Source organism: Buteo buteo, chromosome 2, assembly GCF_964188355.1.
Source record: "Buteo buteo chromosome 2, bButBut1.hap1.1, whole genome shotgun sequence".
Taxonomy (NCBI): Eukaryota; Metazoa; Chordata; class Aves; order Accipitriformes; family Accipitridae; genus Buteo; species Buteo buteo.
This window is the reverse complement of record NC_134172.1, coordinates 32,615,160-32,635,335: the sequence shown is the minus strand read 5'-3', so window position 1 is coordinate 32,635,335 and position 20,176 is coordinate 32,615,160. Positions and strand designations below refer to the sequence as shown.

At 35.0% G+C, this 20,176-nt stretch overlaps 1 protein-coding gene across 1 annotated transcript in view; it reads left to right on the top strand.

Moving 5' to 3' along the window:
- Positions 1-20,176, top strand: part of DGKB (diacylglycerol kinase beta) — a 367,812-nt gene that overhangs the window by 80,930 nt on the left and 266,706 nt on the right. The window contains exons 4-6 of the mRNA XM_075050079.1: positions 14,610-14,763; positions 17,617-17,652; positions 19,230-19,370. Of these exons, the coding sequence (XP_074906180.1) occupies positions 14,610-14,763; positions 17,617-17,652; positions 19,230-19,370 (331 nt within the window). The remainder of the gene's footprint in view (positions 1-14,609; positions 14,764-17,616; positions 17,653-19,229; positions 19,371-20,176) is intronic.

Genomic DNA, 20,176 nt, shown 5'->3' with positions numbered 1-20,176 from the left:
GTTTCAAAGAATATGCTGCTTAAAGCTACACCATTTTTAAAGGGAAAAAAAACCCCAAACCCCCACAAAAAAGTGGAGGGTCACACTGGTGTCTGTTTTATTTTTAACATATTTTATTTGAAGAGTGACAGACTATTCTGACAACATTCCAGCTCTTCTAACAACATGAAAACAGTATAAATATGGTACCAATTCTGGTACTGAGTTATAAAGTATGAAAAAAGCTATCCTCGTATTTTCATATTAATTTGAAATATCAGCTAAGTTGTTCTTTTCTAAAAGTGAAATAAACACAGAAATAAATTCCTTCAGAAAGGATACATTTAGTATATTTCTTGATTTTTATATTGCCATTAATGAATATTTAAAATTGATGCATTTTGGCACAAGTGTACATGCAATGGTGCAGTTTTTATGCAAAATTAGGAGTTACAACTATTCTGCTAGTCATCAGTGATAGATTTCATAATATTTAACTACTAAGATGCTTTTAACATCAATGGAGAAGTATCTTTCTGTGTTTTTAAAAGATTGTAATTTTAATTGTATTATCCTGTGCTTTCATTTAATCACTACATGTCTGAATTAGTATTGCGAAAGAAATAGCAGGGGAGAGGTATTTGGCTAATGGGTATTTGGTCTCTGCAAAACAAAACCAAATAAAGACATTTTCTTAAGAGAACAGCATTTAATTTTGAAATTTTGTTTAATTTAAAACAGTGAAAATTCTGAAGCCATCAAATAAGTGCCATGTTGGTGCTATAGTGACGTGCGGAAAACAGACTCCACAATCAGTGAGATTGTAAAGTTGGTATGTTCATTCAGCACTAGGCAGCACGGGGGGTAGTCCCACCAAAGTCGTGCGCGCCCGACTCGGCAGTTTGCCTCAAGTTTATACAGTCAGGTATTACATATTCACAACACGCCTATACATATGCATGACCTATCCCTGCTTCATATTAAAATAAGCTCCGAGAGGTCATTTCCATAGTCTCCTCTCAACTGGGCCTGCGCAGTGCCTCTTTATGGTGGTCGTCTGGTGGTCGCAGAGATGAAGATAGATGACTCCTCTTTGTCACCGCTAGTAACCTCTTTCCTTGTGCAGGCTCAGTGATTTCTTGGTATTCACCCAAGCCGCAAGACCAGTCTTAGCTGGCTCTTGGGGCCTGATCCTGCTTCTTATCAAGGACTGTCTCTACCTCATTGGCTGGTTCTTGGGACCAGCTCTTCTTATCAAGGACTGTCTCTACCTCAGCTAATTTCAACAACGTAAGCACTAAACATCATCTTTCATCCCCCTTTATTATGTCTACTGAGATTCTTTTGACTCCCCTTGTCTCAATAGTGTTTTTTGGTTTACATTCTATTTGTAACAGTTGGGTAATAAAGGACTATGTGGTGCTTGTAAATGGTTCTACAGGTGTTTATGTTACCTCATCAGACACAGGGCAGGTCTATTTTATTTGCCTACAAAGGATTTTATCTAGAGATTGTGGGCAATGACAAGGCTTTAGAACAGCCTAATTTTCGTTAATTTCTAGTTTATATCTCTAAACACATTTAACTTACTGTAGGTTTAGTCAGGCTGAATTAGGAAAGACAGTTTAAAGTGCTGTACCCAGAGTATTTAATTATGACCTTTTTTTTTTTTCCCTTGGCTTTCATTCTGAAGAACAATATATTCTATTGTGGTTTGGTTTTATAATGATGACTGCAGTTACAATTGATTCACCTACTTGGTGGCATCTGGATAATGTTTATGAAACTGCATTGAGAAACAAAATGTATAAAAAAACATTTTAAATCATAATTTATTGCAGGAATTACTCAACAAATTAAAATAGCTTGAACTCCTCTTATGCAATACAGGTGCTATTGCTAGCATCGGCCTGTAAGCATGTATAACTGAGCACGTGACACTGCTCATATCTTTTTATCACTTTCTAAGCTATACTTTTAAATTCTGGTGAGGGCAAACTCAAACTTAGTTCAATTAGCACAACTCCACTTTCTAAAGACTGTGAATTTACTCAGTGCAAAGTGGATGTAAATTGTTGCCAAGTGGAATGGATATTTCAAACCGTCTTCTATTGGTATACGTGACTATTGCAAGTGAGGGATCCAGGTAATCAGGCTCAGATTGTGTTAAATCTCAGCAAACAGTTCAGTCATGAATTGAAACAGTTATGAAAGTTTGTCAGTTTGTATGCTTCAAAGCTTTTAAAGGGGGAGGGATGAATGATGACTGTTCAAATGACATCCTCACATATTATTTTTCTTACTAAAAGAAATGTAGCAAATATTTTTAATAAATGTAGCTGCAGTAACCTTCACAAAAGTTTGCAATGGACAGAGAAGATCATTACAATTAAAATATGCGAAAATGCTATTGTTATAGAATGTGTATAGAAAAATGATTCTTCTTAATTTTAGCCACGTGAAAATGACAATTCAGCAACGTATGTCTGTAAGTAGTTTTTTTGCACAGTCTTCACAAGCAGATAATTTTTTTGATTCAACCAGAACTTCTTGTCATAAGTGACTTTTTTCAGGGATTAATTCATTTTGCTATTTTATTTGGTTTTAGTGTGAAACATGCTACCTACCCCATTTTTCGTAATTTCTGTAGCAATTGTAATTTTCAGATGAGCAATTCTGCTGGGACAGAATACTAGCTACCTGCTCTTCACTTTCTTTAGTATGTAATAATTTATGGATATTTTTTCTAACATTTTTTATTGGTAATACATGTAAAATAGAGCCTGGGTGATAATCTGCTACAAGATCCTTCTAAAAGTATGTGCCTTAACACTCTTTCTTCTTAAAAAATCTCCACCTTTGTATAGTAAATATAGCATTTTTAGTAAATTTATGTATTAAATATATGTATTTATGTGTGTAGGACTTATGGATAGACAAACTTGCACATGTGTATAATCATGTACTAAAGAAAACCTGCTGGTAGTAAATATTTATTTTTTCCTACCCAAGTATAAGACTGGGATGAGACTGCAGTGGTTGGTGAATACATTCCAGATTTATTTTAGTAATTAACATTGATTTATTTTAGTAACATGAGAATGTAGTACAAGGTTATGCTTAAAAATCTAGTTATTGCACAAAAATTGAGTCTTCCCATTTCCATTTCAGATGTTTTGTTGAGTTTACTTCTTGGAAGTGACATGCTAGCTGAGGGAAAATTTTGGCAGTTATATATGTCTGTAGTATTGATAATATCCGAATATTATTTGGCCATATGGAGTATTTGGTAGGAGCAGCCTATGAGAGCATGTGATTTTTTTTAATTTTTTTTTCTCTGTAAACTTTCATCTCAGCAGATGAGAATTTGGATGCTGCTTTATGTAAGAAATAATTTTATTTGGCTACCAGAACTTTCAAAATCAATTATGTAAAATAATGTATTAAATCAAATGCTTAGATCAGAAAATGCTAAGGACTTCCAATTAAAACCAAACTTTGCCCTGCTGCACAAAGACAATCTCCATGAGGATTTCCAAATTTAATTTGAATTTCCATCATATGAACATTAGAAATACATTTTAAGCACCAAAAACTTATGCATTCTCATGTAATTCATATTTTCTAGCTTATTAACCCTCTCTACATGGTCTCTGCTTTTTTCCCACATATTTTGGTGTAAGTCAGGTTTTGAAACATTGTCAGAATCAAAGAATCTTTAAACCTTGGACTTTTACTGTGGATGCTTTAGCATTGCTTTTTACAGCTGATCATGTAATTGTCACTAATGTACTAGCATTAATGTGTGTGATTGTTGTCATAGCATTATCCCATTTTCAATAACTCATTTTTCAGATACTGGATCAATATAAATTGTTTAAAAAGAAATAATCAGTTAAGGAGACCTACCCACAAACAAAAATAACACAGAGCTTTTACTGTCAGTAGTTTAAAGCTGGTCATACTCTACATTTTTGGCACCATTTGGTGATTGAACAAACATAATTTAAGAAGCAATTAATTGCAAATTACATTTCAACATAATTCTCTTTCCATTATCTCTGAAATGTTCTCTTTAATAAATGAAAACCATATTTTGTGGAAGTCTGCTGGAATGAACAATTTCTCCCCCCCTTCCCCTTACATTCTGCTTTTCAGGATGATGAAAACAGTGGCTTATGTTGAAATATTTTCTACAAATTTGAAAGAAGAAAAAGACCAAAGAAATGTGGTATTTTAAAAGAATTTATGGGTGGAGATTAATTCCAAACACTAGATCATGTCTTGTTCCCATTTATGTGGCCAATGTGGTGGGGAGGAATAAAAGGAGTTATTATTCTACCCCTCCCTGTCCTGACCCATCCACAATGGCAACTCTTAGTCAAGAGACTATTAATAAATTGCTTTTTTGCATCTTGTGAGGTGAAAGAATGTGGAGTGATAGAGCTTCTCGTCCTGCTACATGTCATCTAGCAGAACTACATGTTGCATTTACACCAGCTAAGAAAATATAGGAGGCAGTTAGACCTCTTCTGTTGCAGTTTGGTGTTAGGGTAGATCTTCAGTCAAGAACTGTCAGTTTCTTCTGACTAAATTATTTATTCTCTTCAAATGTCTAAATATCGTAGGAGTTAAAATATTACATAGTATAGTTCAAACCTCTGAATAGTCTCCTTTTTAATAAAATAAAGGATGCAAAATTTGCTTCACTTGTGTATATCCTATTTTTCACTGAGAAACGATGCTTTGTGTATTCTCAGTATCAGGATATACTGAGTTTTGATGTTGATACCATGTACAGTTGCATGTATATTGGCACAGAACATATGTATAAATGCATAAATCTTCACCATATGCATACTTGGACTTTTTCTTGATCTTGCGTTTCTGTGTACCATCAGTAAAGCAGAAGAGCAGATGATAAAATTGCACAGCTTAACTGCAGTAGGAGAAAGGAAGAAGTCAGATACAGTATAGTATGTCCTTTTTTCACTAGTTCCCCACTTCTCCCCCCTGCCCCATGTGTCAGTTGTGCTCTGTGAGATGGAGGAACGAGGGTTGAGTTCCTGCAGCTGGTTTGCCTTACCTATAATCACATTCATGGTTAGGGACACTGCAGCCTGAAATGCATGGTTTAAGGAATATTAACTTCTGCTTACCACAGGGGAGAAAGAAGCTTAACTGGTGTGGGGGATCCAATAGCTGTATGAATGCTTCATATCTTGTAAGAAGTAAGAGGCCAGTGAAAATTGCTGACAGTGTGTCAGATTGTTCGCTTATAGTTTCCTGTGTGTTCTTGCTTATGATTCTTATGGGCCTCATGTGCATGATTCTTCAGCTCCCAGCAATGCAGATTTTCACTACAAAGCAGATAAATTGTGGGAAATTTTGTGACATCACCAATTTTCAGAAAGTAGAAAGCAACATTGTCGTATACGACCAGTCACCTGAGATCAGTCCTATTCAATACGTAGTGTAGGATGGACAGAACATAGTACATTTGCTGTGGATTGTGGAAGGACAGGTTTCTGTTCTCTGCAAAGACACTGGAATTCATAGAGGTGATCCTATGCTTTCAGTTAGCCATGATAGATCCTTTAAGGCAGATTTTACAGCCTACTAACCTGGCAATGCAGATGGAGTTCAACCTCTTTCTCTCTGGCATACAAGGTTTTAGAAGTCAATCTGCTGTTTGGACAGAATCAGGTATTTTAAAGCACCTCCATAGCCTGTTGTAGCCATAATGAGAAGATCAGAGACCTGAGCAGGCCCTGTATTTTTAGTTGAGTATTGGTCTATATGTGTTTGATAGAAAATTAGAAGACACCTGAAATTGTCTGTTATTTTGCCAAGCATAGTCATAGCTGCTACTTGGAAACCAGTCCTTCAATTCCTGTTTTTCCTGAGATTTAGAGATTCACCCTCTATGAACTAGCACTAAATTAGTGTAAAGTACTTATCTGTCTGAGAAGAAACAGAGCTGTTATCATAGTAATTGTAGATTTTTTTTAAGCATATTAAGCATTAGACTGACCTCCATTTGTTTTTCCTTGGAGTCCCACATAATCTGGGAATCTGGGATTCAAAAGATATTGAAGAGTGGAAAGTAAGAGCTCTGCTTTATGCTATTGGTTTAGAGTAGAAAGAGAAGTAAGGTATATACATTCTTTAGTGGTGTTAGTAAGGTAAAAAGGTTCTCATCACATATATGTGAGATACATGGGGTAACTGCAAAGAAATGTACATACGGTCATGATAGCTTTATGGAAAATAGTGGTCGCTTTATTGTCAGTTTTGTAGTATTCTGTGCATTAACAGGAGAATTAAATTCCAGGCTACTTTGTTAAGTGTGAATAAAGTGAGATTTTTAATACCTATAAAAATCCTAAACTAATTTTTATGCTTTTATTTCTTCACAGTTGAGAATTCCTTAGTCAATGTGATCAGTGTCATCCTTGAAACTCCTGAAAAATGTAGTTTATCCTGAAAACTGTAGTTTATTTATTGCCAGGACTTTAATCTCTTGGTGACTTTCAACTCTTTGCAGTCAAGATTCCTCAGTAACTTTTTTTTCTAGTTCAATGATTGTTATTTGTTTGTATGTGTCTTTTTATGTGAGCTTACTGTTCTGTCATAGGATTTCCTGTGGTATGTTGGAAAGGGTAAACTAGTGATCAGATTCCTGAGGTGGAGAAGGAGAATAAAAGCCCAGGCTAAAGAATTTTCTACAGAATTGGCTTTTAAAATGTATTGTGATGGAAAAATAGGAAAACATCTTGTAATGCTTGGTCAAAGCCATTAAGGAGTTTCCCAGGAGCTTTTAGCAGCTGGGAAAGGGGGAAGTACAATGTTCTGTGGAGAGTCTTTCTTTTAGATCTTACCTCAGTTCTTCCACTGAGTGCGGATTTATACCTTGTAACTCAAAAAACCCTCCTCTTGTCTGCGCCATTACCATGTTCCTTAATAGCATTTGGCAGCTGCTGCAAGTAGGTTGCCTTTAGATGTGGTTGAAATCTCTGAAGAGTCCAAATATGGGGTCTGTAGCTCATTTCCAGCCTTCCTCCCCACCCCATACACATTTACCCAGTGGTGCCTTCTTGGCTGCTGCCAGAGTGGAGGAAAAGCATTAAGGAGCAGAGATGCAGTGGAGACAGAGGTGCTAACAAGTTTGGAAGAAGGATTGATAGTCACTGCTGTTTCCTCTTGTGCCTGCCTGCCTCAGATGTTACCTCCCCACATACTCCAGTCCGTCCATAAATAGCATCGTCTCTCTCTCTTTCTCCAGATTTTTAGTTTAGGCAAAATAGGTGGTATATGGTATTACCTTTTGCAGCTGCCACTTTGTATATCCATGTAGCTAGTGGTGTTTTAGTTTTATATTCTTATGTTTTATAGTATCTGTAAGACATTGTGAGTTCCTTGAGTAACTGTTCTTTATTATCTTATTCCAAGAGTATTATTATGAGGATAATTCTTGGCCTAATTATTTCTGTTTTATCCTGGTTCTTAAAGGGCTGTTTGAGGGAAGGAATTTTCTTCAAAGTAATGGGAGTTGGCAGAGCAAATCCGAGTTGTTTGTGTTTGTAGTTTACTTGTCAACTGAAGGATGCCATAAGCTTCAGAAAAATTTCCACCACAACACATTGGTTGGGTATGGGTTCTTTAACAAGATGAATTTGGCTGAAACTGAAGATCTGGGCAAATATGTCTGTATTTGCTTAGTCAGACGTTGCAACAGGAATGTTCTTGTATCTGGAAATAAGACAGATTGGTCTGTCTTGTTTCACTGTTATAAAAACTGCTTCTGCTGTTCTTAACTTGTTATTACTTTCTTATGTTTATTTGCACTGATGGAGCTATTTGTATGTAATCTGTTCATGGCATTAACATTAAAAAAAACCTGTTAAGTGTTTTGGACTAAGGCATATTAGCCAAAATTTAATTGTAAAATATATGCAGCATGTGAGATGACACGTTACAGTCCCAGAGGGACTGAATGACCTCTCTGAACAATCTATAATTGCTGCTTGCTGCTTTGTTTCATAAATAATACTGTATATAATAGTATGTATATGTGAATATTTATTTATATACGTGCAATACATAGATTTGTTCTGTTTCTTTTAGCATAGGCTTAGATCCAAAATGGGTTACTTCCACTCTGAGTGAAGTTAGCACCCAGCTCTGGTATGGCAATTTAAAAAAGAAAGAAATGAAAAAGTTGTCTGAGCCATTTTATATAAAATTTACCTAAGCACCTTAAATTCTTGCATGTGTCCAGAAGTGCTGCCTTAACAGCTGAAACATTTTGTTATCTCTTTTGATGCATCTCCCTGACTAGCCTGATCTCTTAAACATGTTCAGATCACCTCCTCATTCAAAGGACTATTTCAATAATTTGTTCAGTAACATTTTTACAAGTAAATATTTAATAATTTTGTTGGTGTAGACATACAGAAACCTCTTTTTCCGTCAGTGAATCTTCAGCTCTTTTCTGATATTTGGATACTCTCTAGAGAAAGAGATACAAGTTTGAATTCCCCCAGGCAAACAAGGGAATTCAGCCAAGGTAACCCCCACTGGGGAGGTGTCTTTACCAGGAGATATTTATTATTTTTTTTTCCAAAAGGTAGGAGAATCTGTCACTTTTCCTGTGCTTTCAGAAGGAAATAGTGGTCTCCACTGCACTTGGTGGACAGTGCCTTTTTTTTTTTTTTTTACATGTATATTGAGACCTGATAACACAGATTTAGGTACCCTGATTGTATTAGATGTGTGACAAATGATGAAATCTTCAATCCAGTGAAGAATGTAACATTTTTGTTCATGTTCACAAATAAGTCTGTGGACACTTTAGGAAGCTAAAGTAAAAAACCTAAAGGGTTTATCAGGTATAAATGCTTTATGGATTACTAGATTTGAGAGAGTCCTTTGAGATCCCAGTATGAATAAGGGCATCAATAAAATACCGATGTCCAACTTCAGGCATCTTCATTCCTTTCCTGAACTGACCCATATTGTTCTCATTAGACTGTAATTAGCTGCTTGGTTTTACAGTTATGAAATTGAGTAAGAGGTTTCTTAGTCTGCACAGCATTGTGAAGTAAAAGTCATGCCTTATCACAGTGTATTAATGAATGGGCACAGTTAATAAAGGCATAAAAGACACCTTAGGATGCCTTCTCTGTAAATCTGTTGTGTTACGTAGTTGGATGTAGTGGGACAAATCCACAACCTTCTTTCTGTGGTCAGTCAATCATTTAGAACTCATTATAAACTTTGGTTTGTTTCTTCTTTTTCAGTTTATTGTACGGATCTGTTTGTGGGGAGCTTACAGAAAAACAATACTTATGGATTAAATTCTTGTTGGCATTTTAGTGCTGGGATTAATTTTGAAATGTTGTGGGTGGTTCATTAAGTCTTACGGATTTTCCCTGACAATTTATCACGTAAAAAAGATGCGTATTTTTAATTTTCCTCTGCATTGAGTCATAGTGAGACCAGTTTCATGTCTGCTTTTAAAAACAGCCAAAAAATGTTTAGTGGTTGACACACTTTATTTGCTAAAAAGAATTTTAAAGCTAAAACTGTGCAGTTTTGCTTCTGCCTTCTCTCCTTCCTCCTTTCCTTTTCTCCAAGGTGGATAGATACCTTTTTTTTTTTTGAATTTCAGGTAATTAGAAACATTGATAAAATCTATAAATGGGAAATGATAATAATAAGAAATGCTTCTAAAAATAGTAGTAAAATTAATTTTATATGGATGTTATGGTTTAAATTAGCTGAAACTCGGTGGTGTTTTTGAATGCCTGCTTATCTGGGCTTGTATCAAAATGTTTCATTACCAAATGAAGTTTTATTAACCAATAATATAGAAAATTATGAAAATTTATAAAGTCTTATTTTGTAAAGTTTATTTTTGTAAGACATAAGAAAAGGAGCTCCAGTAAACTTGGTGAATCAGTTGTTTAATACATAAAAGAGGAATCCAGTTATATATGATTAATAAAAAACAACCTACCTTTCTGTGACTTACAGGCAAGGCTTTTGGTACCTTTTTTATTTGAATCAAAGCTAAACCAGCGCAATTTTTATCACACCCAACCCCCCACCCCCAGAGATTTAGGCCAAATGATTTGAAAGTTCTTTTATGTTCCTGTGAGTAACTATTGGCTGCTTCAATTACGTCCTTATATATCTCCCTGTTATGTTGAAAATTTTCCTGACATTCCTACGCTTGTGATCATAATCTCCCTATTCCCTGATAGTCTCTTGTGAAATTGAATTAATTAATTCATGTGCCAGGTTAATTGTAGTCAGTTTGGTACATCCTCTCCCGCTCTCATCCCCTGACTTGGGAAACGTCATGGAAAATGCCTTCTGAAATGCTAAATCCTTCTTTATCAGGTTCATTTGAATTCAACTGGAGCTTCTGGAAGCTAAGCAACTGTTGAAAATTAAGCAATTAGCCTGCGTGCTTAAGAAAACATCCACCATTATAGCTTATATATTGTTCTGATATTACTGATCTGAACCGTTTAATTAAAGCTTGCAAATTCACTAACAGAAATAAATTATTTTCAAACCATACTAAAATTTTTTGAACTTTTCATCTGAGAAATTCTGATATGACAGTGGGATTTAAAAGGAAGATATTGTGGTTTACATAGCAGAGTGAGCATGATCCATGTTAGTGTGGAAAATTAATGTCCTCTGCTTTCCTTTTTCTGTCTTTTTGGTTACCAAAGCATTGTGTGGGTCCTTTGAAAAGTAGCTGGGGTTGGGAGAAAATGCTAGTAATTGGAGGAAGGGTGGTTACTTACTGAAGCATTTTAGAAGGGTAAAGTTCCATAAGGAAAAAAGAAAAATACTGTATAATTGCAGAATAGAGAAATGCTTATAATATTGTATATTGTTTTCTCTTCTGTGAAAGTTATTTTAAATTAAGCTGAGCAAATGTTTTGCATCTCTAAGTCTTCTGTTCTAAATGAACCATACTCAATACTAAAACCTCTACTTGGTGATAATACTCTAACACCTATAAGTTTTCTACAGTTGTCCTCACAGGGTTTTTTTTAAGAAATTACTCAATTTTTCTACAGTTATGTAACAGCTTATGTATATTACAGTGAGAGGGCTATGATAGTGAAAGCAATTTAAAGTGAGCCTTTTTTTGAAAGCTCACTGCTTTTTCATTGGAAAGCTAGATGGATAATCTAAACTACTCCTAGATCTGCTGTAGTCTAGCTCAGTTCTGTTACTTACTGTATATACATTTACAAAAACAAATTTCCAGAAAAGACTTCATTACTTTAGGGCTCAGTTCTAATAGGATAATCTACACCAAGCAGAAATGAAAATGTTTTTCAGCTATAGAGTATTAGAATCACAGATTTTGTGGGTTTTTTTTTCATAGAGGCAAGAACCTAATCATGGGGCTCTACGCATAGGTCTCCTTTAGGCATGACTGTTGTTGCATTCTTTTGATAGAGCATGTGGGTTTGTATCTGCATTTCGGGTTATTATAAATGTTTCTGATATGTATTCAAGTCACTTACCAGCTCCTAACCAGCTCTCAGCATCATCTGAAAGGTTTTGGATGTGCAACGTCCTAACTCTGGTTGTATGAATGTTGCTACTCCCCTGGGGGAATACAGGTCACAGAGCATGTTAGAGCAGAGGATAAAGCACTTTCAGCTGAAGAAATCTGACTGTAGAACAACCTTATAGAGCAAGCACCCACTTTCTTCCTTTGCTGAGCACACTAATCAGTGGCAGTCAGGGTGTCAAATACAATAAATGGACATGGCAGCCAAATCACGTGTTACTTTGATATCTGTTATCTTTCCTGGCCAGAAAATACAAGGCAGTTTGTGGAACGCTTGCTTTAGAGGACACTGGAGTAGATGATAATCTGACTATTTTAAGAAAATATTGAAAAGTTTGAACATCTTGAAGACAGTCTTCAGGGAGAAAGAAACACATAATTTTAACCTTATTTATTAATCCAAATCTCTACCCAGGCATAATTCTGAGCCCATAAATAGAAAAAAAAAATGGCATTAGGGTTTTAGTTATTTCTGGCAGCTTGGTGGACCAATGTCACTAAGACAGCAATTTAAAAATCTAAGATAGCTGTAAACTCAAGGAATATTTTTAGCAGTATATACATAAAATCCACAGACAAGGTAAATTAAAAAAAGCTTTATGTAATATTTTACATGTCCATCCATGCACCTTAACTTCAATGGGATTATAATTTGTTTTTCTGTTTTCCTTTTTCACTTGGTTATCCCTCTTTGTATGTAATTTAGTGAAATAGCTAAGACACGTTTCATTAACGAGCAGTCTAACAAAGCAATTTCACATTGTTAAAGTCAGTTGATTTAATGATTAATGTATTTGTTATGCTTGCAGATAAAAAATACTTTTATATAATGTAAACTAACGACTGATTTACTTGGGTGCTGATACAAATCCTTTTGCCATTGTGGTTTCATATTTTATAAACAGTGAATTAAATGTCAGTGACTTTATTATTGAGGAAAAACATAAATTTTGTAGCATGAGTGAAACAGTGTATGATTTGCCAAAGTAGAAGAGAGTGGCTGAAACTCTGTGATGAGACAAAGATAGTGAGTCCATGTCCAAGTTGATTATTTCCATTTTACACCTAGCTTGAGCCTTGTGGAGGCAATTTTATTTTCAGTCTCTGCTATTTTTGTGTTCAATAGGTAAGAATTTTATTGATTTCACTGAACTTCTTTCTCAAATGAAGTGTTCTGGATCAGAAGCTCAGTGTAGACACCCTCTTCCCAAGTTTGCATTCCTAATAATAATGACTTGCACAAGATCAGTCAAATTTTGCAATCTCTGTTATTGGTCCCTCGTAAGGACAGTGATGCACATTTAAAACATTACCCTGGGGCAGTTAGGTCTTGGCCGTAATGGAAAACACCTTATTTCTTGTGGACATAAAATTTCTACATCTCTTAAATATAATATTAACAAAAAAAAAAAAAGTAGGGGGAGAGAAATCCCTGCTCCAAAATTTTGAAATGATATATTAAAGTCACTGTAAAAATTATTTATGCTGTGACTCAGATTCCAAAGTCACTGAGGCACTTTGAAAATTTAGTTTCAGTTTTCTTTTTCTGGCATGGTTTCAAGCTGATTTCTTGCTAGTCTTTTCCCTCCTAATGCTGCATTCACTGTGCTGAACTAAAGGAGTTACACTAGAGTTTTCTATGGAGAAATGGAGTCTTCCCTGAAGCATGGGGAAATTTCTCCAAGTCAATTTTGTGGTATAATGTGGCTTTATCCCTTAATTATTTCATGTCGAAAAGTTGCTGTCCTGTTTGATCTAGAAACAAAGACAGAAACTGTTATGTTTTACAGATTAATGGTTGATAAGCTGTTTTAAAATCACATACATAACTGAGTAGCATCATTGCTAAGTTTGCAGTTGTGTCAGTTATTTCTGAGATAAAACTGAAATTGTCGTGAGGTCTCTCTGTTTCAGGACACCTTCATCTTTAGTGGTTCTATATTAGCAGGATAAAATGGGATCGTAATGCTTTTACATTGCTGCAATCTCATTGCAGTCTACACCTTCCTCAAGGGGGGCAGTGGAGGGGGAAGTGCTGGTCTCCTCTCTCTGGTGACAAGCGACAGGACACGAGGAAATGGAGTGAGGCTCCATCAGGGGAGGTCCAGTCTGGACATTAGGAAAAGGTTCTTCACTGAGAGGGTGGTCAGTCACTGGAACAGGCTCCCCAGGGAGGTGGTCATGGCGCCAAGCCTGTCAGTTCAAGGAGCGTCTGAATGATGCTATTAGTCATACAGTTTAGTTTTAGGTAGTCCTGTGAGGAGCAGGGAGTTGGACTCAATGACCTTTAAGTCCCTTCTAACTTTAGATATTCTGTGATTCATTTTATTACTTAAAACAGACAATGCTGTCTTACCAGGAGAAATAATCAATGAAGTTTCATTAATCAGTTCTTACTTTGCTGGCAGAAGTAAAACCAAATTAAACTAAATGACAAATGTTTCAAATCAACAACTTTTTTTCCCTGTAAGTAATGTTGCATGTCCCAGCACTCTCATTTGACTATTAGAACCTATTTAAGACATGGTAATTAGTTTGTCTTTGACAAATACCAGCAAAACATGTTGCCACCTAGGAAAAGACAGGAGACCTTCAGTTCCCTGAATTAGGCATCCAAAAATCCCCTGCTTGTTGTCTGCCTAATTTTGGGAAAAACTAAGACTTGCTAGGTACATCCCTGTGAGCTCTGTAGGTGCCTTTGGTTGCAGTTTTGTATGTGTTGTTAAGCCATATTCTAATCAAGAAACTAGAGAACATGGAACTTAGTTTCGGGGTTCTGATACAAGTGCTCTGAATTTACTCTGGGCTGTCTTACACTGTGCTCTGGGCTATTGTAGCAATACTTAATTCAATAATCAGTCACTTTCAAGAATAGGTATGCCAGGCTGTATCTTCAGAAATCAGTATTTTCAAAGACAGTCTAAAGTTTTTGTTAACAGAATATTATTTGATGGATTAGTATGAAAGTTTTTGCAAAATGAACAATTCAGAATACTTTATTTTTTTCCCCCCCACACTCTAGACAATTGATTTAGAAGGGTTCAAGCTGTTCATGAAGACTTTTCTGGAGGCAGAGTTACCAGATGATTTCATTGAGCATCTTTTTACATCATTTAGCAACAAAATCTCTCACTGCAGCCCGTTAATAAAAAACAAACCCCAGCACCTTTCTGGAGGTAAGTAATAAAATCACAGTATAAGAGCTGAAAGTTCCCTCCCCCTCCTATTTTACTTCTCATAGCTGTAAATATATGGAATTCTAAGGTATATGTATTTCTTTTTTTGTTCTGACGTTTGTGAAATTGAGAAGCTAACTCAACCATGAACAAGAAATACTGTGAAAAGAAATGGAAATTAAGTGGTTTCGTCTTTATTTCACAATAATGATGCAGCTGAGACACCAAGTGGACAGTATTTGTCATGTTAATTCTAATCAGATCACTATGGTTGCATGATCTTGCTGCCTACTCTACTGTGTAAATACTTAGAAACCTTCAGAGCTTCATGCAGGAGGCTCCTGCTGGTGCTCTGCAGTTTCTGTGCCCAGTTACTGCTGCTTCTCTTAGCTGTCTAGGTGTGATACTGCTATTAGTAATGTTACATACTTAGCAGCTACTGATATTTTAAACATCCTATAAGTGTTAGCAGTATTTCTTTTCCCAGTGTAGAGATCTTCTTTAATGCAGTGTGAAATTTTCATGCTAAACTGAACATTTTTATTATATGTAATTTTGTGTTCAGAGGACATAACATGTTAAAATACTTCCATGCAAAATAGTGTTAAAAACTGTCAACTTAAAAAAATTTATAAAACGTTTACAGAAAATTTGCAGAAGAAATTTAAGGTTACCTTCTTAACTTGAAATATTTGGTTTAGCACTTTAGCAATTCGGGAACTCTATCAAAATCCAGTAGCTAAAAGCAGAAGCTAGACTAATTTAATGAAATAAATTGTGTGTTTTGAACAGCTGGGATAATCAAGTGCTTAGAGTGAGTTACCAGATGGTTTGATGGGTACTTAATTGCTTGAATTCTTTATGTGAAGATTAGGTGTCTTCAAATTGCAACTCTTCCAGAAGTGTGCATTTGGTCCAAGTGCTACCAGCTGAAATGCTAACTTTTCTTGCAGGTACCAAGCACTAGATTTCCATAGATACCTCAGTGTACAATACTCATTATAGGCTTTCAGATATCACCCACTGAGTTGACCTGTTTTTTCTTTTTAGTGCATGCCACTCTCAACTGTGTTAAATAGATGGGTTTCAGTTATTTTTCTTTATTTAAGTTTACAGTACCTGTTATTTCCACTTCTTAGCTTTGTATTTTCTGGCAAAAAACACCAAACAAACCAACCAAAAACCCCATATTATATTATTGTCTTCTATTATATTATAATGGTCATTAAATGTAATTAGACTTAAATGAAAAAACTTCTTTATGCTAGCAAAGCTTGCATACCACACTGAGGGTATGATTCTTCATATAAATTTTCTTTTTTGCATTTGAATTGAATTCTTCAGGTATTTTTTTTATCCTTTCTAATCAGAACTGCCATGGACACATCTTGTCCCTCAAATACCTGCTGTGTAGACAGTACATTTCCAACTTCTTGGGCTTTTGTTGTTAGTTATCTAGACCGGTTCCATGTGCAGAGCAGTAGGCTTTGTAGACTATGGTATAAGCAGTTGTGTGGAGTATTCAAAACCTTCTGTTGCTGATTACAGCTCTGATAATGACTTACTCACTGGTTTGGGCAAGTCATTTAGACCAGTGATTCAGTTCCTTGCCCTTAAAGATGCTTTGCAACAGAATCTCTAAGGGCATGTCTAAATGTATTCTTTATTGTATGCTGCAGGGTGTATTTTGGATGTCCTAAATTTTCAGCATTGCATTTTTTTCAACTATGAATATAGATTCTGTTGCCTATGAAGTCTCAGCAGCACAATTTCATTTCTACTGTCATTACTTTTAGTTTTTCATTGAAGTTTTTGTCATGTTTTCATCAATGAGTAGCACCAGCAATAAACATGCACTGTATCAGCCACCAAAATTTGTAATCTTTTACATTTAACACTTTTTGCCTGATAACTCCAATAGCAGCTACCATTTAGTGGTGCATATTTATTTATTATGCTGTGTTTTTTACATACGTTGTCTGACTACTATTTCAAGAAAATCATCTTTTATCATTCTGGTGGTATATTTCTATGGTTTTGACATTTCATATGTAGAAATGATAACAGCTGGTTTTAGGTCATTGCCAGATTTACAGGTAAATTCTGCCCAGTATAGACCGTACTCTGCTTTCTTCACTTTCACTATAATTCTCTCTGATAGATTTTATTCTTATGTGTGGTATAATAATAATCATTATTATGGTTGTTATTGTTGTTGTTTAAACTGTATGGTAAGTCTCTTACTCTAATGCCACCTCCTAAAATTTTTTTCTCCTTCACTCACTTTTCTAAGTTTGTAGTTAATTTTCATCTCTTTCTGTTAGTAAGGACATCAGCAATAGTGTAATGTGAGACCAGATTAGTAATCTTCCATGTGTATACCAGTAGTGTGATACCAGAAGAACTGTTTGATAAATTGTTATATCCAAGCATGTTCAGAGAGACAATCCAGTTCACATCATGCAAGAGTTATTTGTGCTTGAAAATATACTGTTCATAGTGTAATTCAATTGCATGAGATTTAAACTAGATGTTACATCTTTATAATTTGTAACATTTAAAGGGAAAAAGTGTGCATTGGTGCATTTTGATGTGCAAATGAAAATTACGGAAACCTTTGTTTTAGGATTTTTAGTAATTTTTAAGTGTTACCAATAATGAAAAAAACTGACCATACTGGGAAATAAATTTGTCAGAAACGTTTAACATTCTTCTGGAAAATGGAAAGGTACACGAGAGCTAGAGAAGATCACAAGGAAAGTAGCAGGGTTTATAAATCGCTCTGGTATGTGTCCGTTTTTTTACTTGGTGTTTCTTGGTCCACTCATGTCTATTTATAAATTGTATTTTCAGTTAAAGTGTCTGAAGAGAGATGGAAGCAGATGCCAGGTAAGCAGCAGCACTGTAAGTCATCTGTAAGTCAGCACATTGCAGCCACCCCTCTCCCACCTCTGATTAAGAAGTAATACTTTAATCTGTACCTTGCAGCTGATGATAAGCTAAAAGATACCTTGAAATTGTATGCCTTCTCATTTGGATTTCAGGACTATACATTTTTGAGATGAGTTAGCCCAAGTTTTATAATACTTTTTATTCTGTGCATAAAATTCATGTAAGACTGGAATGTGAACTATTTGTGTAAATTGTGTGATTAAAGCTAGCTTCTTAACTGATTAACATTTATAAAATGTCGTAATTTTAAGGACACTTAACCAGCACACAAGCTTATTTAATAGAACATTGCCCTATTAAATCTTTTTATTAATTTAAATATTTACTTTCAGTGTTTATTATCTGCCTGAAACCATGAACATGAACTTGATTCAGAGATATATTTTCTGCATGCCAATTTTCTCATATGTAGTGAATTATTTTTTTTAGCATGTGTACCTCAGTAGACCTTTGAAAATGTGTTGAGATTGTAATGAAGTTTTTCAAGATAAAAACAGGGGGAAAAAACCCCACCAGAGTTCTGTTTCCCTTTGCTATAGTAATTAACTTGTCCAAGACAAAGGGATGAGAGAAATTATGTATGCAGATTATGTGTGCAATGATGAATCTGTTCTGAATTAGTTATAGACGATATTTAAAACAGTAAATCCTTTTGTAAAGTTTCATCTTTAACATCACTAAAGTCAGTGAGAAATGTAACAAACTTGTAAAGAAAGTATTATTACTCCTTTCTCTGTGTTCTCCTGTCCTTCCCCCTTTTTTTCCTCTATTTATTAGTCCTGCAGATTCCAGTAATATCATCAGGACCAATTATATTAATGTTCTCTTGAAACAAAAAGTTTGGCAATGTTCAAACTTGTATTCCGAGTGGTACACTGGGACTGCTCTTGATCACAATGTTTGAGCAATTATCATGACTATTATTTAAATTCTGTATTTATTTTCGTAATATTCTGTGGTCGAGACTTCCATATTTTAAATGTGTGTTGCTCTGACACACATCTGGCTGTGTTTTTGGAAAGACTACACACTTGGGTATTATCAGAGTTTTCTTTGACACTAAAACATCTTCAGTTACTGTGCTGGTATCAGTCTATAAGTTAGATGAAGCTTCTATGAGCGCAAGGAAGTGGATGCAGCATTGGGCAGGGACTGTTTTAATACTTAAATTAACATGTAAGGTAGTAGAATAAAAACGTTAACCAAATTTTTTGGTAGTCAAAAGATATCAGATCAACGAAAATGAAAAAAAGGGTTATGCCATTCCCATGACTGTTTTTTTTTTCCAATAGTTTGCTTTATCCATATAAAATTTTAAAACCTGACTATCATTTTAATTCTGGCTTTGCTGGATAAACTATGAACATGAATTGTTTAAAACATCACTTTTATATTTAAATTAAGAAGGCATCTGAGATTCACATAAAATGAAGATGCATATATGCAAGGGTTATGTTTTCATTTTCTGCTTACATCATACATTACAAGTAACAAAGGCTGTATGTTATTTCCAGGTCTGAGACTTAACAAAGGCACCTCTACATCCCGACCTCCTACTCCTGCCAACTTACATTTACCAGACATGATCCAGCTGAAAGATATTGTGTGCTATTTGTCACTGCTAGAAAGAGGAAGACCTGAAGACAAACTAGAATGTATATTCTTTTTCAAGTTAATTTTATTTATTTATTTCAATAAGTCATCAAGAATTCTGTTTCTAAATTTTCTGAGTTCAAGATTCAGTTTTGAGTAGCTGCATTATAAAAATACGGTTCTAGGTGACCATTATTGCAGAAATGATCTTTTATTCTTCCTGATAGTATTAATTTGATGAGATTTTAACTAAATTCTATCTAGCACATGCCAAGATGGGGAGTAAGGATCTGCAGTTAAAATAATCCTTTCTATACTGTTGTCTCTTGATGAGTATCAGATCTAAGAAAAACAAATGAAATATACTGAAGAGATAGAGATGTATAGAAGTGGTGAATAATCTGTAGAAAACAAACTAAGTCAAACAAAGAATAGTTGTTAATACAGGCTGTGGGTCTATGATACTAGTAAATACAGAAAAGCCAAGAATGATCCAAGTCATGTACTACTGTTGGGAATGAGTGTTTGATACTGGGAGTTAGAAATTACTTGATTTTTTTTAATTAGGGGCCTGATTCATTAAAGCCCAATGCTTCTACCTGTTAAAAAAATAACAGTTTGATCTGCGAATTGGAGAAAAAAAGAAAGAAATCACGTGTTTCCCTAGTATGGAATTTTAGAAGCCAGTTTTCCAGATAGATAGATAAACAGTCAATCCAATCATATAGTCCTTACTGAGACCAAGTGTACTTGGGTATACATAGCTGGTCTGTCTATAAAAGAACTTTAGGATCAGACTGTAATACCGTATGGAAAGTAAATACTCAATATGAAATCAATATGAAAATAGGAAATGCAAACAGTAGGC